Source organism: Oncorhynchus gorbuscha, linkage group LG15 (assembly GCF_021184085.1).
Source record: "Oncorhynchus gorbuscha isolate QuinsamMale2020 ecotype Even-year linkage group LG15, OgorEven_v1.0, whole genome shotgun sequence".
NCBI lineage: Eukaryota > Metazoa > Chordata > Actinopteri > Salmoniformes > Salmonidae > Oncorhynchus > Oncorhynchus gorbuscha.
This window is the reverse complement of record NC_060187.1, coordinates 36,998,635-37,020,700: the sequence shown is the minus strand read 5'-3', so window position 1 is coordinate 37,020,700 and position 22,066 is coordinate 36,998,635. Positions and strand designations below refer to the sequence as shown.

At 43.4% G+C, this 22,066-nt stretch overlaps 2 protein-coding genes and 1 long non-coding RNA gene across 5 annotated transcripts in view; all 3 read left to right on the top strand.

Annotated features, from left to right (window-relative positions):
- LOC123997414 (mesoderm induction early response protein 2-like) overlaps window positions 1–7,679 on the top strand; it is a 65,916-nt gene extending 58,237 nt beyond the window's left edge. For both annotated transcript variants that reach the window (XM_046301606.1, XM_046301608.1), the window contains exon 12: window positions 3,606–7,679. In XM_046301606.1, coding sequence (XP_046157562.1) covers window positions 3,606–4,096 — 491 coding nt within the window. In that variant the 3' untranslated portion in view covers window positions 4,097–7,679. The remainder of the gene's footprint in view (window positions 1–3,605) is intronic.
- Window positions 7,680–12,991: 5,312 nt separating this feature from the next.
- LOC123996426 lies at window positions 12,992–14,435 on the top strand. The gene is made up of 3 exons (XR_006831992.1): window positions 12,992–13,106; window positions 13,264–13,501; window positions 13,648–14,435. It is a non-coding gene; the product is annotated as an uncharacterized LOC123996426 (long non-coding RNA).
- Window positions 14,436–16,462: 2,027 nt separating this feature from the next.
- Window positions 16,463–22,066, top strand: part of LOC123997440 (phospholipid phosphatase 2-like) — a 29,701-nt gene continuing 24,097 nt past the window's right edge. Inside the window, exon 1 of one of the 2 annotated variants that reach the window (XM_046301684.1) lies at window positions 16,463–16,597. Coding sequence is in view for 1 of the 2 variants with exons in the window: in XM_046301683.1 (XP_046157639.1) it covers window positions 16,844–16,904 (61 nt within the window). In the remaining variant the exon portion in view is untranslated. Of the gene's footprint in view, window positions 16,905–22,066 lie in introns of both variants that reach the window. The other variant, XM_046301683.1, reaches the window with a different exon arrangement.

Here is a 22,066-nt window from a genome sequence, read left to right as displayed (position 1 = left end):
CCAGGTAAAGACTCTAACCAGACAGGGCCACCAGGTAAAGACTCTAACCAGACAGGGCCACCAGGTAAAGACTCTAACCAGACAGGGCCACCAGGTAAAGACTCTAACCAGACAGGGCCACCAGGTAAAGACTCTAACCAGACAGGGCCACCAGGTAAAGACTCTAACCAGACAGGGCCACCAGGTAAAGACTCTAACCAGGCAGGGCCACCAGGTAAAGACTCTAACCAGACAGGGCCACCAGGTAAAGATTCTAAACAGACAGGGCCACCAGGTAAAGACTCTAACCAGGCAGGGCCACCAGGTAAAGACTCTAACCAGGCAGGGCCACCAGGTAAAGACTCTAACCAGACAGGGCCACCAGGTAAAGATTCTAACCAGACAGGGCCACCAGGTAAAGACTCTAACCAGGCAGGGCCACCAGGTAAAGACTCTAACCAGGCAGGGCCAGCAGGTAAAGACTCTAACCAGGCAGGGCCACCAGGTAAAGACTAACCAGGTTGGGCCACCAGGTAAAGACTCTAACCAGACAGAGCCACCAGGTAAAGACTCTAACCAGGCAGGGCCACCAGGTAAAGACTAACCAGACAGGGCCACCAGGTAAAGACTCTAACCAGGTTGGGCCACCAGGTAAAGACTAACGAGGTTGGGCCACCAGGTAAAGATTCTAACCAGAAAGGGCCACCAGGTAAAGACTCTAACCAGACAGGGCCACCAGGTAAAGATTCTAACCAGACAGGGCCACCAGGTAAAGACTCTAACCAGGCAGGGCCACCAGGTAAAGACTCTAACCAGACAGGGCCACCAGGTAAAGACTCTAACCAGGCAGGGCCACCAGGTAAAGACTCTAACCAGACAGGGCCACCAGGTAAAGATTCTAAACAGACAGGGCCACCAGGTAAAGACTCTAACCAGGCAGGGCCACCAGGTAAAGACTCTAACCAGGCAGGGCCACCAGGTAAAGACTCTAACCAGACAGGGCCACCAGGTAAAGATTCTAACCAGACAGGGCCACCAGGTAAAGACTCTAACCAGGCAGGGCCACCAGGTAAAGACTCTAACCAGGCAGGGCCACCAGGTAAAGACTCTAACCAGGCAGGGCCACCAGGTAAAGACTAACCAGGTTGGGCCACCAGGTAAAGACTCTAACCAGACAGAGCCACCAGGTAAAGACTCTAACCAGGCAGGGCCACCAGGTAAAGACTAACCAGACAGGGCCACCAGGTAAAGACTCTAACCAGGTTGGGCCACCAGGTAAAGACTAACGAGGTTGGGCCACCAGGTAAAGACTAACCAGACAGGGCCACCAGGTAAAGACTCTAACCAGACAGGGCCACCAGGTAAAGATTCTAACCAGACAGGGCCACCAGGTAAAGACTCTAACCAGGCAGGGCCACCAGGTAAAGACTCTAACCAGGTTGGGCCACCAGGTAAAGACTCTAACCAGACAGGGCCACCAGGTAAAGACTCTAACCAGGCAGGGCCACCAGGTAAAGACTCTAACCAGGCAGGGCCACCAGGTAAAGACTCTAACCAGGTTGGGCCACCAGGTAAAGACTAACGAGGTTGGGCCACAAGGTAAAGATTCTAACCAGACAGGGCCACCAGGTAAAGACTCTAACCAGGCAGGGCCACCAGGTAAAGACTCTAACCAGGTTGGGCCACCAGGTAAAGACTAACGAGGTTGGGCCATAAGGTAAAGATTCTAACCAGACAGGGCCACCAGGTAAAGACTCTAACCAGGCAGGCCCACCAGGTAAAGACTAACCAGGCAGGGCCACCAGGTAAAGACTCTAACCAGACAGGGCCACCAGGTAAAGACTCTAACCAGACAGGACCACCAGGTAAAGACTAACCAGACAGGGCCACCAGGTAAAGACTCTAACCAGACAGGGCCACCAGGTAAAGACTCTAACCAGACAGGGCCACCGGGTAAAGACTCTAACCAGGTTGGGCCACCAGGTAAAGACTCTAACCAGACAGAGCCACCAGGTAAAGACTAACCAGGCAGGGCCACCAGGTAAAGACTCTAACCAGGCAGGGCCACCAGGTAAAGACTCTAACCAGGTTGGGCCACCAGGTAAAGACTCTAACCAGGTAGGGCCACCAGGTAAAGATTCTAACCAGAAGGACCACCAGGTAAAGACTCTAACCAGACAGGGCCACCAGGTAAAGACTCTAACCAGACAGGGCCACCAGGTAAAGACTCTAACCAGACAGGGCCACCAGGTAAAGACTCTAACCAGGCAGGGCCACCAGGTAAAGACTCTAACCAGACAGGGCCACCAGGTAAAGATTCTAACCAGACAGGGCCACCAGGTAAAGACTCTAACCAGGCAGGGCCACCAGGTAAAGACTCTAACCAGGCAGGGCCACCAGGTAAAGACTCTAACCAGGTTGGGCCACCAGGTAAAGATTCTAACCAGACAGGGCCACCAGGTAAAGACTCTAACCAGGCAGGGCCACCAGGTAAAGACTCTAACCAGGTTGGGCCACCAGGTAAAGATTCTAACCAGACAGGGCCACCAGGTAAAGACTCTAACCAGGCAGGGCCACCAGGTAAAGACTAACCAGGCAGGGCCACCAGGTAAAGACTCTAACCAGGTTGGGCCACCAGGTAAAGACTCTAACCAGACAGGGCCACCAGGTAAAGATTCTAACCAGACAGGGCCACCAGGTAAAGATTCTAACCAGACAGGGCCACCAGGTAAAGACTCTAACCAGGCAGGGCCACCAGGTAAAGACTCTAACCAGGCAGGGCCACCAGGTAAAGACTCTAACCAGGTTGGGCCACCAGGTAAAGACTCTAACCAGACAGGACCACCAGGTAAAGACTCTAACCAGACAGGGCCACCAGGTAAAGATTCTAACCAGACAGGGCCACCAGGTAAAGATTCTAACCAGACAGGGCCACCAGGTAAAGACTCTAACCAGGCAGGGCCACCAGGTAAAGACTAACCAGGCAGGGCCACCAGGTAAAGACTCTAACCAGGTTGGGCCACCAGGTAAAGACTCTAACCAGACAGGGCCACCAGGTAAAGACAGACAGATAGAGGGATGGAGTGAAGGGGTCTGGGGACAAGCTTCACTAACCCTACGTAGCTTATACTAACCCCACTGGAGTGCTGATATGAGGTCAGGTTTTCATGAGGTCAAGTTTCATGTTGTCAGAACTAGAGGGTCTTTTCCAAAATACTTTTGAGGGCATTATGATTCTCAGGCCAGGAAGTTGAAGGTATGAAATATAAAATACTAAACCATAATCAAAACTCAGGGCTCATGGAAATTGTTTTATTGGAGGCTTAGCATTTTAGAAATGTTGTATTGGCTTCCTCTCAATACTTTCTGAATTGTAAACCTAAAATGATTGATGAGTAGTTTATTTACATTATTTTTATAATTATGTTCTAATTATATTACCATGTTTGCCTGCCTTGTTAAATTGTAACTTGTTTGAAACTTAAGATTTTGGTTAGAGCTGATTGTAACATTAAGGAGAAAATAAGGGAACCACTGCCCAATGTCAATGCCAGTGATGACTCGGTCAGTTACCATTGAGGTAGTGCTTGTTCAAGTCCCTCTGTAATTCTTCTCTCCTTGTCTAGATGCTGAATTGCAGATGGAGGTGTTGGAGCTGTGTGGTGCTCCTTGTCCCAGTCCAAGCCCACAGAGGGAGCAGCTGTTCAGCCACTTATCTCCACTCCCCTCTCTGAAGGACCTGCAGCAGGAGCCCTCTCTGAACTGTCCTAGCCCGGTCCGCTGTCCCACCTCTCCCCCTGCCCAGCTCCACCCCTTCCCCCGGCCCAGCGGCAGCCCCACATCCTCCCCAGCAGAGCCTCATCTCCTGGGTTCTGGCTTCTACCAGCTACAGCTGGGACCCTTTCTTCCAGACGGTCTGTCCATGGGGCCAGAGGATGGGGCCTCTCAGAGGCTGAAGGTGGACTTCTCCCTGCCCTCCGTCCCCCAGCCCCCACCCTTGCCTGCCATTGCCCCATCCTCCTCCGTCACTTCTGACTTTGGGGCCATCAGCAGTTACCTGTGTCCCTCGGCCCTGTGCCCCCCTCCCGTCCAGCACTCCGGCTCTCTCACCAAGTGAGGGGAGGAAGAAGGGTGTCTTCACCCTGGAGAACATTCCAATAATGCCTGGGTTGTTTGTACTTCTAAGTACTGCCAGTTGAAGCTAACTTGGACCAGAGCTCACCCATGTGATGGTGTGAAGCTCCCCAGGAGAGAAACTGTCTTTTTGCCCGGGAGATAGGCCTACCTGTATCAGTGTTTACTAGGGGACTCCCACTGCTCACAAGCACAATGGCTTACCTACCTGTCTATTCTGGAAGGGCAGTAGTTCTACGGAGACGTTCTTAGAGAATTCTTAGATATAATGTTGGGACTGGAAAAGCTGGTGGGCTCGTTGATGGCTCCAAGGCCAAAACAGTTAGCCTGATGTTTGTTGCAGTGGCCTCATTCAGAGCAGAACTAGAGACTGTGATTTAACCTCCCTCACTGATTTCCCAACTTTTACTGGGAACAGTGAGCAGCAGACAGACCGCATTACCTGGAATTCATCATGCTGTATTATAGCAGATGTCCACGAGATGTTCTCATTCTCTATCAGTTCTGATAAGGCTGTTTTTAGAAGCAGGGTTCAGTCTGCACTTGTATGACTTATCACCACTCTGACTGTGGACCTCTTAGATAAGATCTGCCTACCTGGTTCACTGTGAGAGCTTCCACCTCTCTTGAACATCTACAACTGAAACTGAAGGTTTTGTATACAGTACGTTTAAGAGGAAAGATCTGTATAGGAATACCATGAAACTATGCTTTTGAGATTGTGACAATGTTTTTATTTGATTGGTCTTTGTTCCCAGTTCAGGTATTCATTGGCAGGTTTGCAATAAGGAACCTGAGTTTGTGATGGGAGTCCTTGTGTTCTCTCTTTCCAGTTTATGTTGACATTTAAAGGTCTTGTACAGTACCAAACTCCCACAATTGCCTGACAACCACGGTAGGCACATTAGCCTGTGTTTTGCGCATTATTGTACATGCTACTGTAGATAAGTCACTGAATACACAGGTACTGTAGCCTCTGGCTTCTTCCCTGTATCTCAACTCCAGTTTTTGTGTGATTTAAGGTTTGAATATTGCCCTGAACCACCCATCCGACCTTGTGGATAACAGTCATTGAAAAAGCCCAACGGCATTGAAGGACAAAGAACCAAAAGGGGTGTGTTCAGAAGGGTGAAACCTTATGAACGTTGCAGATAGAGAATGTGATATACAGAGCTAACGCGCTTGCTTATTCCGTACCGTTGCACCCTCCTGAACAGACCCCAGGTTTCACTGATGCTGTACTGTATTCTGCCACTAGAGGACATTGGCTGTCGCCCAGTCTGAAGAGCGCCTGCCTGCTTCGTTCCTCCTGCTCAGGGGGAGAGAATCTGTCCCCTGTGCTCTCTGTCCCGACGGCAGGAAAACTCCCTTTCTTTATTTATTCCCCATTTTCTATTTTTATAGGTGGGGTTTTCCCTCTACTCCCTGCTCTGACCTTAGCTGTTCTAGATCGGTTTGTTTTTGTTCAACCGTTTACAGGAGGTTCTGGACGTTGACTGTCGGGACAGGAAGGGGAGTAGAAACACTGCCTTTTGTTTATTTTTTAGCATTTATATCATACTGCTTCTGTTTATATTGGTTTGTAATTATAATTGTTATATTTTGTTAAAAAATATATATATTAAAAATGTTGACAATTAATGAAAGTCATTGCGCACATACACACACCAGTACTTGAATCTTAGTCTTGTGTGCAACTCTGTTGAAAGAGACTTTAGTACTTCAATTCAATTTCCAACAACATTGTACCCACATGATTCTCTTGTGGACAGACTATGTATCTGACCAAATTCTGCAAGATTTTAATTCTGGGCTCACCAAGATTGTACCAAAATGTTTTCACATATCCTGTGATTGGGTGGTGCCAGTATAGTAGCTGAATAACCCACACTGTGGAGATCTGTAGTTGTTCAGAAACTTGGTTAACGCAGAACTCACACTGAATAACACATACCCAAACAAATCCCCACAGTACTCATGTACTGGCCTTACACTATGCCTACGGTATAACCAGGCTTCAAATTCAACTGGATATTCTGTACATTTCTGCATTACATTATTTTGAATCAGGGTCTGGTTTATTTGAACTGATGCAACAGAGAGCAATAAATTACAGGCTTACTTCCTCAAAGGTAAACTCATTCATTATTCTGAATTCCTTGGAAAGTGACTAAGTGACTGACAGGTGAACACTAGCAAGGAGTGATAACCATTCATTAGGAAATGCGGGAGGGATATGGCATCCACTAATTCCCATACATTGTTTTTCTAATGTGATCTGTGATCCACAATTTGATAAACAAGATAGTGAGCTTGGCATGTGTAGCCTATTGGCCCACTGTATGAGAGGCTACTACAGGACACTGTCATAACTGAGGGGAGGGGGGAGTGTGCAGCGAACAGTATGAGTTAGTAAGGTTCTTGGGACTGTCACACATCTCTACACACCGTCTACACAGAGCTATGTGTCTTGTGACTCCGAGGACACCGTTCGTGGTGGCGGACCCCTTTCTAATGAGGCGTGTTGAGATTTGTTTACACAGACGAGACAACCTTATAACCCATATCTCAGGCCAATGAGAGGGTTCAGATAGGCAGACTCGGGGTGCTGGAGGTATAGGGATTCACATTGACTCAGGCTTGACAACAGGAGTCTTGCACTAGTGGCTCTTCTTGTAGCGCTTCATATTTGCACTGCTTCAGGTGAGAATTTTTAGAGTGGTGGGTCTACAGGCATTGGAAGTTGGAACAAGTCTTGCTTCTCTTTAAAAATAAAAAGACTAGCTATTCAAGAGCCCTTGGTGGACTAGGTGTTGTGAAATTGGCATGCTACTACCTCGACAGGGTTTCTTTCTTATCAGTGTGTAGACTAACCTGAATAACCTGAAGTAGGCTAGGTTACAGCAGTCTGTTTCATGGACTCACGGACAGAGCTATGGATACACTGATTGACCAGTAAATACAAAATTATAGTTTTAACCATGTTTTGAGGCAATACAAACAAACACGTTTATATTTTGGGCTCTGATGAAGTATCTGGTGTATATATATATAAAAACAAACCGACCAAAACAAACCTGGACCGGCACAGACCTAAAAACAACAGTACTATAATTTGATAGTTTCCTAACAGCAAGTGTTTTACTGAGTCTTCTTTTACTGCTGTCTGCTATGTTGGTCTTAATATATATTCTTCAAGAATCAATGGGTATATATTATTAATGTACTGTAGCAACTGCAGATTTCCCCTTTAAATGAATTCAGGACCTTAATTCAGAGCTTGGTTGTGGAGGAATGCAATTGTTTTGGATTGTTTTATTTTCATTGTGTTTTTTTCAAAATCATTTTGTAATGTATTGCTTTTTTATGTTTTATTTTTCATATGTTGTTTCTTGATTTTGTGTTACCTTTCAGGATATAGGTCTCATTTGATGGCGCTGATAGACATGACCGTTCTGTTTCTGGCTCCTAAGCAACTTTGTTACAAGCATTTCGCTACACCCATAAAAACATTGTTAAATATGTGTATGCCGACCAATAAAATTTGATTTGATTTGGAAAAGAGATTAACTAATCTCAACATGACATCTCCCTCAGCCCTAGCAAGCCTCAGTGTGTCTTCATGGCCTGGGCTAATGTGACCTGCTACTGGACACCTGGACAGGGCTCTCCCCCAGACACACGCTACACACTGCAGGTCAATATGTAAGATGCCATCACATACTACCACATCTACTGCACAAGTAACTGCTTGTGATTATATTAGGCCCCTCCAGAGTGGCACAGCGGTCTAAAGCGCTGCATATCAGTGCTAGAGGTGTCACTACAGACATTGGTTTGATTCCAGGCTGTATCACAACCGGCCATGATTGGGAGTCCCATAGGGCGGCGCATAATTGGCCCAGCATTGTCTTGGTTTAGGATTTGGCTGGGGAAGGCCATCATTGTATATAATAATTTATATAATAAATGCAGTTGACAGTGAGAGGATGTTTCTTTTTTTGCTGAGTTTAGTACTATGGGAGCCAGAGGAGGCTGGTGGAAGGAGCTATGAGGACAGGCTCATTAATGGCTGGAATGGAATGGAGTCAAATGTGGTTTCCATATGTTTGATACCACTCCATTTATTCCATTCCAGCCGTTACAATAGACGCAGGTAATACACAGTGTCTAATACAATAGACTATACACACGTTTAACACAAATCTTACTTTACATCCTTAGGTCTCTCTCTCCCCTTGAAGCTGCCCACCCCAGTCCTCCATAGCTCCAGTCTGTCAGTGGTGAAAGGCAGACCCAGATGCCTGAAGCTGCAGTGGACTACAAATTCCAGCTTCCCTGTGTCCAAGATCCGTATCTCCTCTGGTGCTCTGGTCTACTGGCTGCTGGACAGCACAAAGGAGCAGGTGTGTGGCCCACTGTCATCTCCAATCTATCAGTTACTGTAGGACTATATAATGTATACAGTGTGATGTGTATAATATGTACAATGCCTTAAGAAAATATTGATACCCCTTGACATATTCCACATTTTGTTGTGTTATTCATTTCAAACGGGATTAAAAGTGAACCTTTTTTATTTTTTTATTATTTCACCTTTATTTAACCAGGTAGGCTAGGTGAGAACAAGTTCTCATTTGCAACTGCGACCTGGCCAAGATAAAGCATAGCAGTGTGAACAGACAACACAGAGTTACACATGGAGTAAACAATTAACAAGTCAATAACACAGTAGGAAAAAAAGGGGAGTCTATATACATTGTGTGTAAAAGGCATTTTTGGAAATGTTTGCAAATGTACTGGACATTAAATACAGATAAATCTCATTTACGTAAGTATTCACACCCCTGATTCAATACATTTTAGAATCACCTTTGGCCTCATTTACATCTGTGAGTCTTTCTAGGTAAGTCTAAGAGCTTTGCACACCTGGATTTTATAATATTTGCACATTATTCTTTTACATTTTTTTGAAGCTCTGTCAAGTTGGTTGTTGATCATTGCTAGACAGCCATTTTCAAGTCTTGCCATTGATTTTCAAGGCAATTTAGATCAAAACTGTAACTAGGCCACTCAGGAACATTAATTGTTGTCTTGGTAAGCATCTCCCAGTGTCTGTTGGAAAGCAGACTGAACCAGGTTTTCCTCTAGGATTTTGTCTGTGATTAGCTCTATTCTGTTTCTTTTTATCCTAAAATACTCAATAGTCATGCCAATAACAAGCATACCCATAACATGATGAAGCCACCACCATGCTTGAAAATATTAAGAGTGGTACTAAGTGATGTGTTGTTAGATTTACCCCAAACATAACGCTTTGTATTCAGGACATAAAGTTAATTTCTTTGCCACATTTTTTGCTGTTTTACTTTAGTGCCTTGTTCCAAAAAAGATGCATGTTTTGGAGTATTTTTTATTCTGTACAGATTTTCTTTTCACTCTGTCATTTAGGTTAGTATTGTGGATAACTACAATGCTGTTGATCCATCCTCAGTTTTCTCCTATCACAGCCATTAAACTCTAACTGTTTTAAAGTCAACCATTGGACTCATGGTGAAATCCCTTTAGTGGTTTTCTTCCTCTCCAGCAACAGAGTTACAAAGGACTCCTGTATCTTTTTAGTGACTGAGTATATTGATACACCATCCAAAGTGTAATTAATACCTTCACCATGCTCAAAGGGATAGTCCATGTCTGAGATTTCATTTTTACCCATCTACCAATAGGTGTGGCATTGGAAAACCTCCCTGGTCTCTGTGGTTGAATCTGTTCTAAATTCACTGCTCGACTGCGGGACCTGACAGAGAAATGTATGTGTGGGGTACAGAGATGAGGTAGTCGTTCAAAAGTCATGTTAAACACTTTTATTGCACACAGAGTGAATCCATGTAACTTGTTAAGCAATCTTTACTCCTGTACTTATTTAGGCTTGCCATAACAAAGGGGTTGAATACTTATTGACTGAAGAAGTTTCAGCTTTAAATGTTTTATTCATTTGTAAAGATTTCTAAAAACATAATTCCACTTTGACATGGGGTATTGTGTGTAGACCAGTGACACAAAATCTAAATGTAATCCATTTTAAATTCAGGCTGTAGAACAACAATGTGGAAAGAGTCCAGGGGTGTGAATACTTTCTAAAGGCACCGTGTGTCTACAGCAGGTGTTGGCATTAAGTGTTTGTCCTTTTTTCCCACCATACAGTGCATTCGGAAAGTATTCAGACCCCTTGACTTTTTCCACATTTTGTTATGTTACAGCCTTACATTGAGACTTGTCCCGAAGCCACTCCTATGTTGGCTGTGTGCTTAGGGTCGTTGCCCTGTTGGAAGGTGAACCTTCGCCCCAGTCTGAGGTCCTGAGCTCTCTGGAGCAGGTTTTCATCAAGGATCTCTCTGTACTTTTCTCCGTTCATCTTTCCCTCGAATCTGACTAGTCTCCCAGTCTCTGATGCTGAAAAACATCCCCACAACTTGATACTGCCACAACCATGCTTCACCATAGGGATGGTGGCAGGTTTCCTCCAGATTTGACGCTTGGCATTCAGGCCAAAGTGTTCAATCTTGGTTTCACCAGAGAACCTTGTTTCTCATGGTCTGAGAGTCATTTAGGTGCCTTTTGGCAAACTCCAAGTAGGCTGTCATGTGCCTTTTCACTGAGGAGTGGCTTCCGTCTGGCTACTCTACCCTAAAGGCCTGATTGGTGGAGTGCTGCAGAGATGGGAGAACCTACCAGAAATGAGATGGTTGTCCATCTGGAAGCTTCTCCCATCTCCACAGAGGAACTCCGGAGCTCTGTCAGAGGGACCATGGGGTTCTTTGTCACCTCCCTGACCAAGACCCTTCTCCCCAGATTGTTCAGTTTGGCCTGGAGTACCGTTCAGCCTGTAGGTTGGGCAGACATGAGATGAGTGACTTTGCTGTGGAAGGTGAGTTGGCACTATCCTAGAGCTAGTCACTCTGCTCTATCAGGTCCATTTCATTTTAAAGTGTCTACATGCGTATTCTATAAACATTCAGTTTGAGTTGTCTTTGTGTGTCTTGCAGTCCCCGCCCAAGAGTCAGGTGAAATGCTCAGTCCTGTGGTACTGAGGGTTTCCAGAATGCACTGCACACAGGTGACTGCAATGCCCTGAGTATGTCTGACACTTCCGGTCACTTGACCCTACCCCCACAGGTACAGACTCTGACTATATTTGACCATTGATGTCAATAACTTCAACATATTAAGATGATAGCGTTGTGCAGATCTTGATATGAAGTTGAACAAATGCCCAGAAACTTGCATAGTTTTAATTGTATTGTGTCCAATATGTATGCAATGTAAAATGGTACATAGGTCTTAACTGATGGTATGAATTCTCAGCACCCAAGGCCCTGTTTGGTGATGTAATCAGGAAAAACTCTGGGCCCTACCATTTACAGTATACAGTGGGGCAAAAAAGTATTTAGTCAGCCACCAATTGTGCAAGTTCTCCCACTTAAAAAGATGAGAGAGGACTGTAATTTTTATCGTAGGAACACTTCAATGAGAGACAAAATAAGGGAAAAGAATGCAGAAAATCATTGTAGGATTTTTAATGAATTTATTTGCAAATTATGGTGGAAAATAAGTATTTGGTCAATAACAAAAGTTTCTCACTACTTTGTTATATACCCTTTGTTGGCAATGACAGAGGTCAAACGTTTTCTGTAAGTCTTCACAAGGTTTTCACACACTGTCGCTGGTATTTTGGCCCATTCCTCCATGCAGATCTCCTCTAGAGTAGTGATGTTTTGGGGCTATTGCTGGGCAACACGGACTTTCAACTCCCTCCAAAGATTTTCTATGGGATTGAGATCTGGAGACTGGCTAGGCCACTCCAGGACCTTGAAATGCTTCTTACGAAGCCACTCCTTCGTTGCCCGGGCAGTGTGTTTGGGATCATTGTCATGTTGAAAGACCCAGCCACGTTTCATCTTCAATGCCCTTGCTGATGGAAGGAGGTTTTCACTCAAAATCTCACGATACATGGCCCCATTCATTCTTTCCTTTACACGGATCAGTCGTCCTGGTCCCTTTGCAGAAAAACAGCCCCAAAGTATGATGTTTCCACCCCCATGTTTCACAGTAGGTGTGGTGTTCTTTGGATGCAACTCAGAATGCTTTGTCCTCCAAACACGACGAGTTGAGTTTTTACCAAAAAGTTACATTTTGGTTTCATCTGACCATATGACATTCTCCCAATCTTCTTCTGGATCATCCAAATGCTCTCTAGCAAACTTCAGACGGGTCTGGACATGTACTGGTTTAAGCAGGGGGACACATCTGGCACTGCAGGATTTGAGTCCCTGGCGGCGTTGTGTGTTACTGATGGTAGGCTTTGTTACTTTGGTCCCAGCTCTCTGCAGGTCATTCACTAGGTGTCCTTTGACAGCTCTTTGGTCTTGGCCATAGTGGAGTTTGGAGTGTGACTGTTTGAGGTTGTGGACAGGTGTCTTTTATACTGATAACAAGTTCAAACAGGTGCCATTAATACAGGTAAAGAGTGGAGGACAGAGGAGTCTCTTAAAGAAGAAGTTACAGGTCTGTGAGAGCCAGAAATCTTGCTTGTTCGTAGGTGACCAAATACTTATTTTCCACCATAATTTGCAAATAAATTCATTAAAAATCCTACAATGTGATTTTCTGGATTTTTTTTCTCTCATTTTGTCTGTCATAGTTGAAGCGTACCTATGATGAAAATTACAGGCCTCTCTCATCTTTTTAAGTGGGAGAACTTGCACAATTGGTGGCTGACTAAACACTTTTTTGCCCCACTGTATGTGTTGTATGTACAAAGACTTGACAGACAAGTATGTGCTGTTGCATGGAATGACATTATAAACATGGGTGGGAGTATTGTTGTTGTCAGAGGTCGTGTGGCCGGAGCTGTGCTACAGCTAGACTGAGGCCTGAGTATGGTGCAGTGACTGGGTAGGAGCTGTCAGTACAAGCCTACACCAGGCAAGGAGGTAAATTACACACACACACACAACACATACCTAATGTATGTCCTAGGCTTTAGCTCAGCTCATTCATTGATTTATCAGTAGTTGTTACAATAATGAATACATTTTTATGTGGATGTATTGTATTCCTTTATACTCACCCTTTTACACTGATCTTCAGCCCGCTCTGCTGGCCCAAAGGCAGTGGTGCAGAACCTGAACAGAAGTTGTCCTGCAGTGGGAGTCTGTTCCTCTGGAGCAGAGGTATGGCTTCAGCTGCAACTACAGCCTCTACGTCCAGATTGAAGAGGAAATCTTGAGGTTGTAGTTACACCAGGAGAACGGCTGTGGTACCAGTTGAGTGGTTTGTCTGGACTGTACAGGATCCACATGGAAGGAGTCCTGCTGGTCCAACGGCTGTAGGTTGGAACTATTGTATTGACTTCCTCCATTGGAGTAGACAGTTGTTCATCCATATGTGTGTGTTTATGTGCACTTGTGCATGTGTTCGTGGATGTTAATCCATATGTGTGTCTGTATGTTGTGTGTGTTTGTTCCAATCCAGAGGGCATTGATTCAGTGGACACCATCCTGCTGTGTTCCATTCCTGCTGTGCTCACTGTCCTGATACTGCTGACCTGCCTACATTGGAGACAGAGGTGAGAGAGCCATAGAGAGAGCAGCCTAGATGGCCTGCAGTGCAACTCTCCCCATGTCTTATCAGCCTGCTGCATTCTACCAGACCCATATGTTTCCTTGGCTGATTAGCAGCAGACTGTAGACTGGCCTCCACTTAGTCTGAGAGTCTGATAACAGTGTCTGTTCTCTGCAGGATAAAGCAGAATCTCTGACCTTAAGTCCCTGACCCTGCCTGTCAACCTGGAACTCTGAGACTAAATACACAACAGTCTTTTTCACTGACGGGGTGGGTACTTTTGAATGCCAGATAGCAAAATGGGACTGTGCCCTACAAAATGGAAAAACACAGATCCACTACACATATCTGTAGATAAATGCTCTCATTGAAGATCTCTGGAAGTCAAAAGAAACTACACAGAGTAGGACTCAATGAAAATAATACTTTTACAAAATGATTACTCTGTATTGCACTTTAATGCTATTGTTAGTCTAACCAATATTATATGTTTAAAGTTATTATTATAATTTCAAATAAATTTCACTCACCCAGTAGAGGGCAGAAACCTATTGATTTTGAATGCACAGTGAACAAAAATATAAACGCAACATGTAAAAAGTGTTGGTCCCATGATCTGATTTTTTTTTTTTTTAAGTTGCATATGCAAAAGTTTATTTCTTTCAATTACTTTGCACATCGGTGTTAGTGAGTGTCTCCTTTGCCAAGATAATTCATTCACTTGCATATCAAGAAGGGGGGTGCTGAGGAGTATTTCTGTCTGTGTAATAAATCAAATCAAATGTTATTTGTCACATGCGCCGAATACAACAGGTGACCATACAACAGGTGACCTTACAGTGAAATGCTTACTTACAAGCCCTTAAATCAACAATGCAGTTAAGAAAAATACCCCCCCAAACAATGTCATAAAAGTAGCAAATAATTAAAGAGCAGCAGTAAAATAAGGCACTATTGTGGAGAAAAACTCTTTCTCATTGGCTGGACCTGGCTCCCCAGTGGGTGGGCCTATGCCCACCCATGGCTGCACCCCTGCCCAGTCATGTGAAATCCATAGATTAGGTCCTAATTGATTTATTTCAACTGACATATCCTTACATGAACTGTAACTCAGTAAAATCTTTGAAATTGTTGCATGTCAGTATAAGTGATAGTAACATTTCTTAGGATGTCTGATCCCTGGCTGCTATATTTTGAAAGTGTATTTACTGTTCCTTGTTTTTCTATCCGATTTCCTGAGTTTGTTTCTGTTATAACACACTGAGGTTTTCATTGTGTCTTACTGTGCTTTCTGGCAAAGTCAAAGTGCAAGGCCACATGAAAAGTACTTCAACATATATGAATCATATATTTCTCCTATATATAAACGTTTACAAATATATGCTGAAATATCGTCTTATCTACTGATGCATGTCTAACTCCTGGTATTTAGCTACTCTTGTGTTATGAGCGAGGCTAGAAGGGTGTCATGCCAGGCTAGAACATAAACCTACCCCCAGTCTAGTCCTAATGAAGAAACAGAAATCATTAAATTATCCCAGCTCCATGGAGTCCTGCTGTTGCTTGGTAATGTTAATTATACAGTCCCAGCAGGATTTGTAAAAGTAATTTAGCTTTTGTAAGACTGTAAGTGTGTCTTGTTTCGCAGATTATTAATGTTTCCACATACTGAGCCCATTACTCAGCGTGGGTCCACCCTGCTTTGATTAATGCCCACAACTAATGTCACATTTAGACCCAATTTCGTTTTTACTACCCAGCGTCAACCGGCCAACTTCAGTCACGTGTGAGTCAGTATGCCTGGGGCTTTTTTGTTGTTGGAGGATAGCATGTTAAATACTGTACAGCATACTGAATTAAGGGTCAGGCACTGTTTGGAAATCTATGCACATGTTATTCAAGTAAGCAATATTGACCCAGGACAGTGAAACTATGCATGGGGTGTAGAACTGGGTGAATTAAACGAAAATGATCCACCCCTGACCATACCGATCACTTATCGCAGGCATTTTGCTGATATCGTTATTTACGTTAAGTAGCCTATACTAGAGAAATGTTCAGTTTAAAATTAAATAAGTTTGTTAATATGGATGATGGAAGAATTGATGGATACAACCATTAACGTAGTAGGAGTAGTTTAAAGGATAATAAATGAATAAAACTGCACATTGTTATAAACTAATCGTCATATGTATTGTTATTACATATATTCAGGCAATTTATCGTAATATCCATATCGCCCAGCTCTAATGGCGTGCCCGCTGAGGTTCTGTAGCCTACTGGCTAGAGTCGATGGATTTTGAATATAAGATATTGTTATTGCCATGTTTGGAGTGATAAATTGTTACTTGCCTTGAATGCCCTCAAGGCAATATCACATAACAACTCTAATTAAGATATAAAACATTATTTATCACACTTGTTAACATGAATGTAGTACCATGGGTTTTCACCAAATTCCCAGTAAGTTTACACCGATCTATGGAAATGCTCTTAAATATCCCCAAAGTTCTATGGCTCATGTATCAATAAATAAACAGTACAGTGAAGTTCATCCGCCTCCACACAAATCAGCTGCTGTCCACTGTAGGCTACTAAAACTAAATACTTTACCAGCAGCAAGACAGACTTCTGCTCAGCTTTCTTTTATTATTGCTGTCAGTGTCAATTCTTAAATTCAAATTTGGAGCAGATAATGTAGGCCTACTATTCGACGTCAGATTGTGGGAGTAAAAAAAATGCAAGGAAGTGGGAAGGAGGGATCTGTGGCGTGGAGGGTTGTATTGGTTTGTAGGACGCCTCAACTACTGTAAAAACGAAGGTTTATTTTACAAGCCTGTCATTACAACCAAATATGAGTGTAAGAATTTAACACTGTCGCGGATTGAGATGACTAGAGTCTGAGTTTGGACATTTTTCGCACTTCAAAATTGCACACATAGGTGTCAACATCTGTGGGCAGGTAGGAAAGTAGCTTTAAATCCGGAAGAACTCGCAATACAGGTTGGCTGCATACGTTTTACTCAGCGGACTCAATGGCAACACTCGTAAACTAAGTTTCCAAACACGTGTCTGATCAACTGGCAGCCTCTATCAATAGAATAAAATGATGGATTTGAGAAAAAAGAAGATGTATGTCTTGGTGGACGTGATGTGCGTGGCAGTAGGTAAGTAGCCTACAGTGGCGACAGTGCATCAATTTCACACTGCGCTTGAATATAGAAACGATTCTATTATCTACACAAGCCAGACTTATGTATGTTCCTGGATAGCATATTGATTTGAGTTTTGGACTGATGAAGTACCAATTGATGTCAAATAGAACGGTTATCCACCCAGCTAACAACAAACGTAAACACAACTTTAGAGCACTTTCCTTTGAGTCTCAAGTTATTACCTAACGTTTTCATAGGAACGTACCAGTTATGTGCAAGACATTTTTCAAAAAGACCATTCCATTATTGTCAAATATACAACGGGTGGGTATAATCATTATAGGCTACTCTTACCCTACTGTAACGAAAGCTGGTTCAACAGCAATGTGTCCGGTGTCTTTCTTATCTTATCCTGGCCATTCTTTAGCCAAGTAGCCTATCCATAAAAGGTTTATAAATATATCTACTCGTGAGGCTTTTGCGTGACATAGGCCTACCTGCAGTGCATATTTGTATTTAAGGATCCACATTAGCCAAGGCTGTAGCTATTCTTCCTTGGGTCCAGCAACATTATGGCAGGTATATACAATTTAAAATATTACATGACATTTCATAACACTTTTCACAACACATTAAGTGTGTTCCCTCAGGTCACTACTCTCCTACCACATATCTACAATACAAAATCCATGTGTACGTGTGTAGAGGGCGTGCTAGTAGTTTAAACAGACACCTCGGTGCATTCAGCATGTCAACACTTCTTACAAAAACAAGTAGTGATGATGTCAATCTCTCCTCCACTGAACCATGAGACATTTACATGCATATTATTCATGTTAGTAGTCTGTGTACATTTTAAGGGTAAGCGGTGCTTCCTGTTCTGAGCCATTTGTAGTTTCCCGAGGTCTCTGTTTGTGGCACCTGACTACACAACTGAATATTAGTTCAGGTGTGACAAAACTAGAAGCCTGTAGGACCTGCCTTGTTGATAGTGTTGTTCAAAAGGCAGAGTAACGCTTTATTATGGACATACTTCTCTCTATTTTAGCTACTGTTGTATCAACATGTATTGACCATGACAATTTACAATCCAGGGTTACTCCAAGTAGTTTTAGTCACCTCAACTTGCTCAATTTCCACATTATTTCTTACAAGATTTTGTTGAGGTTTAGTGAATTATTTGTCCCAAATACAGCCTGAAGGAGGAGAGATTACTAGAAATTAATTTGGTTGACTCTTAACTGGATTAATTGTCAGAGTAGAGGACCTTGTGCATTTCAGGTAAAATAACAAACCAATGTTTATATCCCAGGACAAATTAGCTAGCAACAGCAAGCTAGCTAGCTAAATTGCCAAAATGTTTAATGCTTTTTGTCCCGTCCCCAAATTAATTTAATTGGTTCAGAGTTTGTTTTGATATTTAAACTTGTGTGTCCCTATTGCGTCTGGTGTGGGTGGACAAAATCAACATGCAGACGCATGCACGTGTGCACTCTGGTCAGCATGTAAGAAATATTGCCTTGTTATTCCGTTGCCAAAAACCCACGTCTTTAAGATATTTTCTCATTTCTCTCACTCATGAGGAGGGAGGATAATGAAAGTTCACAGAAGTAACAGGTAAAGGTACACCTTTTAGTGTAAAGTTTGTTGAGTTATTAAATCTCAATACACAGGGCCTCCCGAGTGGCAGAAAGGTTTAAGGCACTGCATCACAGTGCTTTAGGCGTCACTACAGACCCGGGTTCGATCCCAGGCTGTATCAGAACTGGCTGTGATCGAGAGTCCAATAGGGAGGCACACAATTGGCCCAGCATCATCCAGGTTAGGGGAGGGATGGCCGGGGGAGGCTTTACTTGGCTAACCACGCTGTAGCACTCCTTGTGGTGGGCCGGGCACCTGCAGGCTGTCCTTGGTTGTCAGTTGAACAATGTTTCCTCAGACACATTGGTGCGGCTGGCTTCCATTTTAAGCGGGCGCGTGTTAAGAAGTGCGGTTTGGTGGGTCTTGTCTCGGAGGGAGCATGACTCAACCTTTGCCTCCCGAGCCCGTTGAGAAGTTGCAGCGATGAGACAAGATCGAAATTGGAGAGAAAAAGTGGATAAAATACAAAAAACTCAATATCCCACCATTGGCAAATCTGTTTTTTTTTAGATTTAAGCTATATTAAATCAAATCCAGATAGTTATTTATCTTAGCGGTGACCAAAATCATAGATTCGATAAGATTGACAGACGTAGTAATACAAATGGCAAATTTAGGGAGCCTCCAAAGATGCTAATGCAGCTGCAATATACTGAGAAGTATTCCCTTTTTGGTGGGAGGGAAGGGAAAGGAGGAGGTTTATATGAGTTGCAGTCTGGGAGGGCTCTTGGGAAATGTTTTTTTTCTTTTTACATATTCTATGCGGATTATTGATTACTCATCTAAGCTCAGAAAGAAAAAAAAACGTCCCTTTTTTAGGACCCTGTCTTTCAACGATAATTCGTAAAAATCCAAATAACTTCACAGATCTTAATTGAAAAGGGTTTTAACACTGTTTCCCATGCTTGTTCAATGAACCATAAATAATTAATGAACATGCACCTGTGGAACAGTCATTAAGACACTAACAGCTTACAGATGGAAGGCAATTAAGGTCATAGTTATGAAAATGTAGGTCTTTCTACTGACTCTGAAAAACACCAAAAGAAAGATGCCCGGGGTCCCTACTCATCTGCGTGAACGTGCCTTAGGCATGCAATTAATTGCAATGTCCGTACTGTGAGACAGGGAGACAAGACGGACAGGTGATCGTCCTCGCAATGGCAGACCACGTGTAACAACACCTGCACAGGATCGGTACATCTGAATATCACACCTGAGGGACAGGTACAGGATGGCAACAACTGCCCGAGTTACACCAGGAAGGCACAATCCCTCCATCAGTGCTCAGACTGTCCACAATAGGCCGAGAGAGGCTGGACTGAGGGCTTGTAGGCCTGTTGTAAGACAGGTCCTCACCATACATCACCGGCAACGACGTCGCCTATGGGCACCAACCCATCGTCGCTGGACCAGACAGGACTGGCAAAAAGTGCTCTTCGCTGACGAGTCACGGTTTTGACTCACCAAGGGTGATGCTCGAATTTGCGTTTATTGTCAGAGGAATGAGCGTTACACCGAGGCCTGTACTCTGGATGCCTGATCGATTTGGAGGTGGAGGGTCCATCATCATCTGGGGCGTTGTGTCACAGCGTCGTTGAACTGAGCTTGTTGCCATTGCAGGCAATCTCAACGCTATGCGTTACAGGGAAGACATCCTCCACCCTCATGTGGTACCCTTCCTGCAGGCTCATCCTGACATGTCCCTCCAGCATGACAATGCCACCAGCCATACTGCTCGTTCTGTGCATGATTTCCTGCAAGACAGGAATGTCAGTGTTCTGCCATCGCCAGTGAAGAGCCTGGATCTCAATCCCATTGAGTATGTCTGGGACATTTTGGATCGGAGGGTGAGGGCTAGGGACATTCCCCACAGAAAGGTCAGGGAACTTGCAGGTGCCTTGGTGATAGAGTGGGGTAACATCTCACAGCAAGAATTGGCAAATCTGGTGCAGTCCATGAGGAGATGCACTGCAGTACTTAATGCAGCTGGTGGCCACACCAGATACTGACTGTTACTTTTGATTTTGACCCCCCCTTTGTTCAGGGACACGTTATTCTATTTGTTCGTCACATGTCTGTGGATCTTGTTCAGTTTATGGCTCAGTTGTTGAATCTTGTTATGTTCATACAAATATTTACACATGTTAAGATTGCTGTAAATAAACTCAGTTAACAGTGAGAGGATGTTTCTCTTTTTGCTGAGTTTATTTACTTTTAAAGGGGATTGTACTCACTAATTTTGCAACAAAGTAACAAAGCATTTTCCAAATGTAATAGTTAAGCTATCTAGGCTTTCCTGGAATTAACAGGGCATAAATTAAATAAATAAAAAGCATACTCGCTTTTATATTTTAAATAGGAAAGGAGTAGATATTGCCATGCTCCAGGAAACTCGTATAAGGAAGGATTATATAAGCAAAATAAAAACAACTTCCAAGGTGGCTGCCTTTTCTTCGGCTAATAATAGAACAAAAGGGGTAATTGTGTTTCGCCGTAATCTCAAGTTTCATATATTAGACCAAGCCAATGATCAAGATAGAAGGATTGCCTATGTGAAATGCATTTTTTCTGGCAAAGGAAAGCTTTTATTTCTGCATATGCCCCCAATACTCACAATTATTTATTGTGTTTCTTTATCCAAAATACTTACAGGAATATCTGATTTCCATGTGGTCTTGGGTGGTTACTTGAATACTACACTCAATCTTACAATTGATAAATCTAACAAATCGAGTACCGCACCACCACCCACCATAGCGTTCTGAAATATGGTCTTTGCACTAGCAGGTATATGTAGATATATGTAGAGTGTATAATCCACAGATGAAAGAATATATTTAATATACAGTATAATAATATTTTTACTCTGCTAGGCACCGATTATTTAAGGATCGATTACATATTACTTTATCACATTTAGTGCATCTGTGCTGAACAAAAATATAAACGCAACAATTTCAACGATTTTACTGAGTTACAGTTCATAAGGAAATCAGTCAATTGAAATAAATAACTTAGGCCCTAATCTATTACTTTCACATGACTGTGCAGGGGCACAGCATAGGCCCACCCAGTTGGGAGCCATGCCCACCCACTGGGGAGCAAGGCCCAGCAACTCTGAATGAGTTTTTCACCACAAATTTATTTTTTACCCCACTAGTGAGTTTTACATATCTCTAACGTTCACCCCAGCTCAAGTTTTTTTTTATACACGTGATATCAGAATCACTGTTCCAAAATGTAATTGTTATGAAACAGCACAGTTAACCTGCGTTGCCCTCAAACCAAGGCACGCTGCCTGCTAATTATCTATAGGCTGTGTTTCAACTTGTCAGTTTCAAATGATTTTTCTAACAAGTTTTTTATCTTCTAACAAAAGTTTGAGTTGAGGTGTGTTCCTCTTCATTAATTCACATTTCACTGTTGCGGACAATTTATATTGAGGCTTTACTGATCCGGACAAACTTCTCACTTCAACGGGTGTCCCAGCACTTCCCAAGTGTTTCCCCAGATCAAATAAGAAGACATTT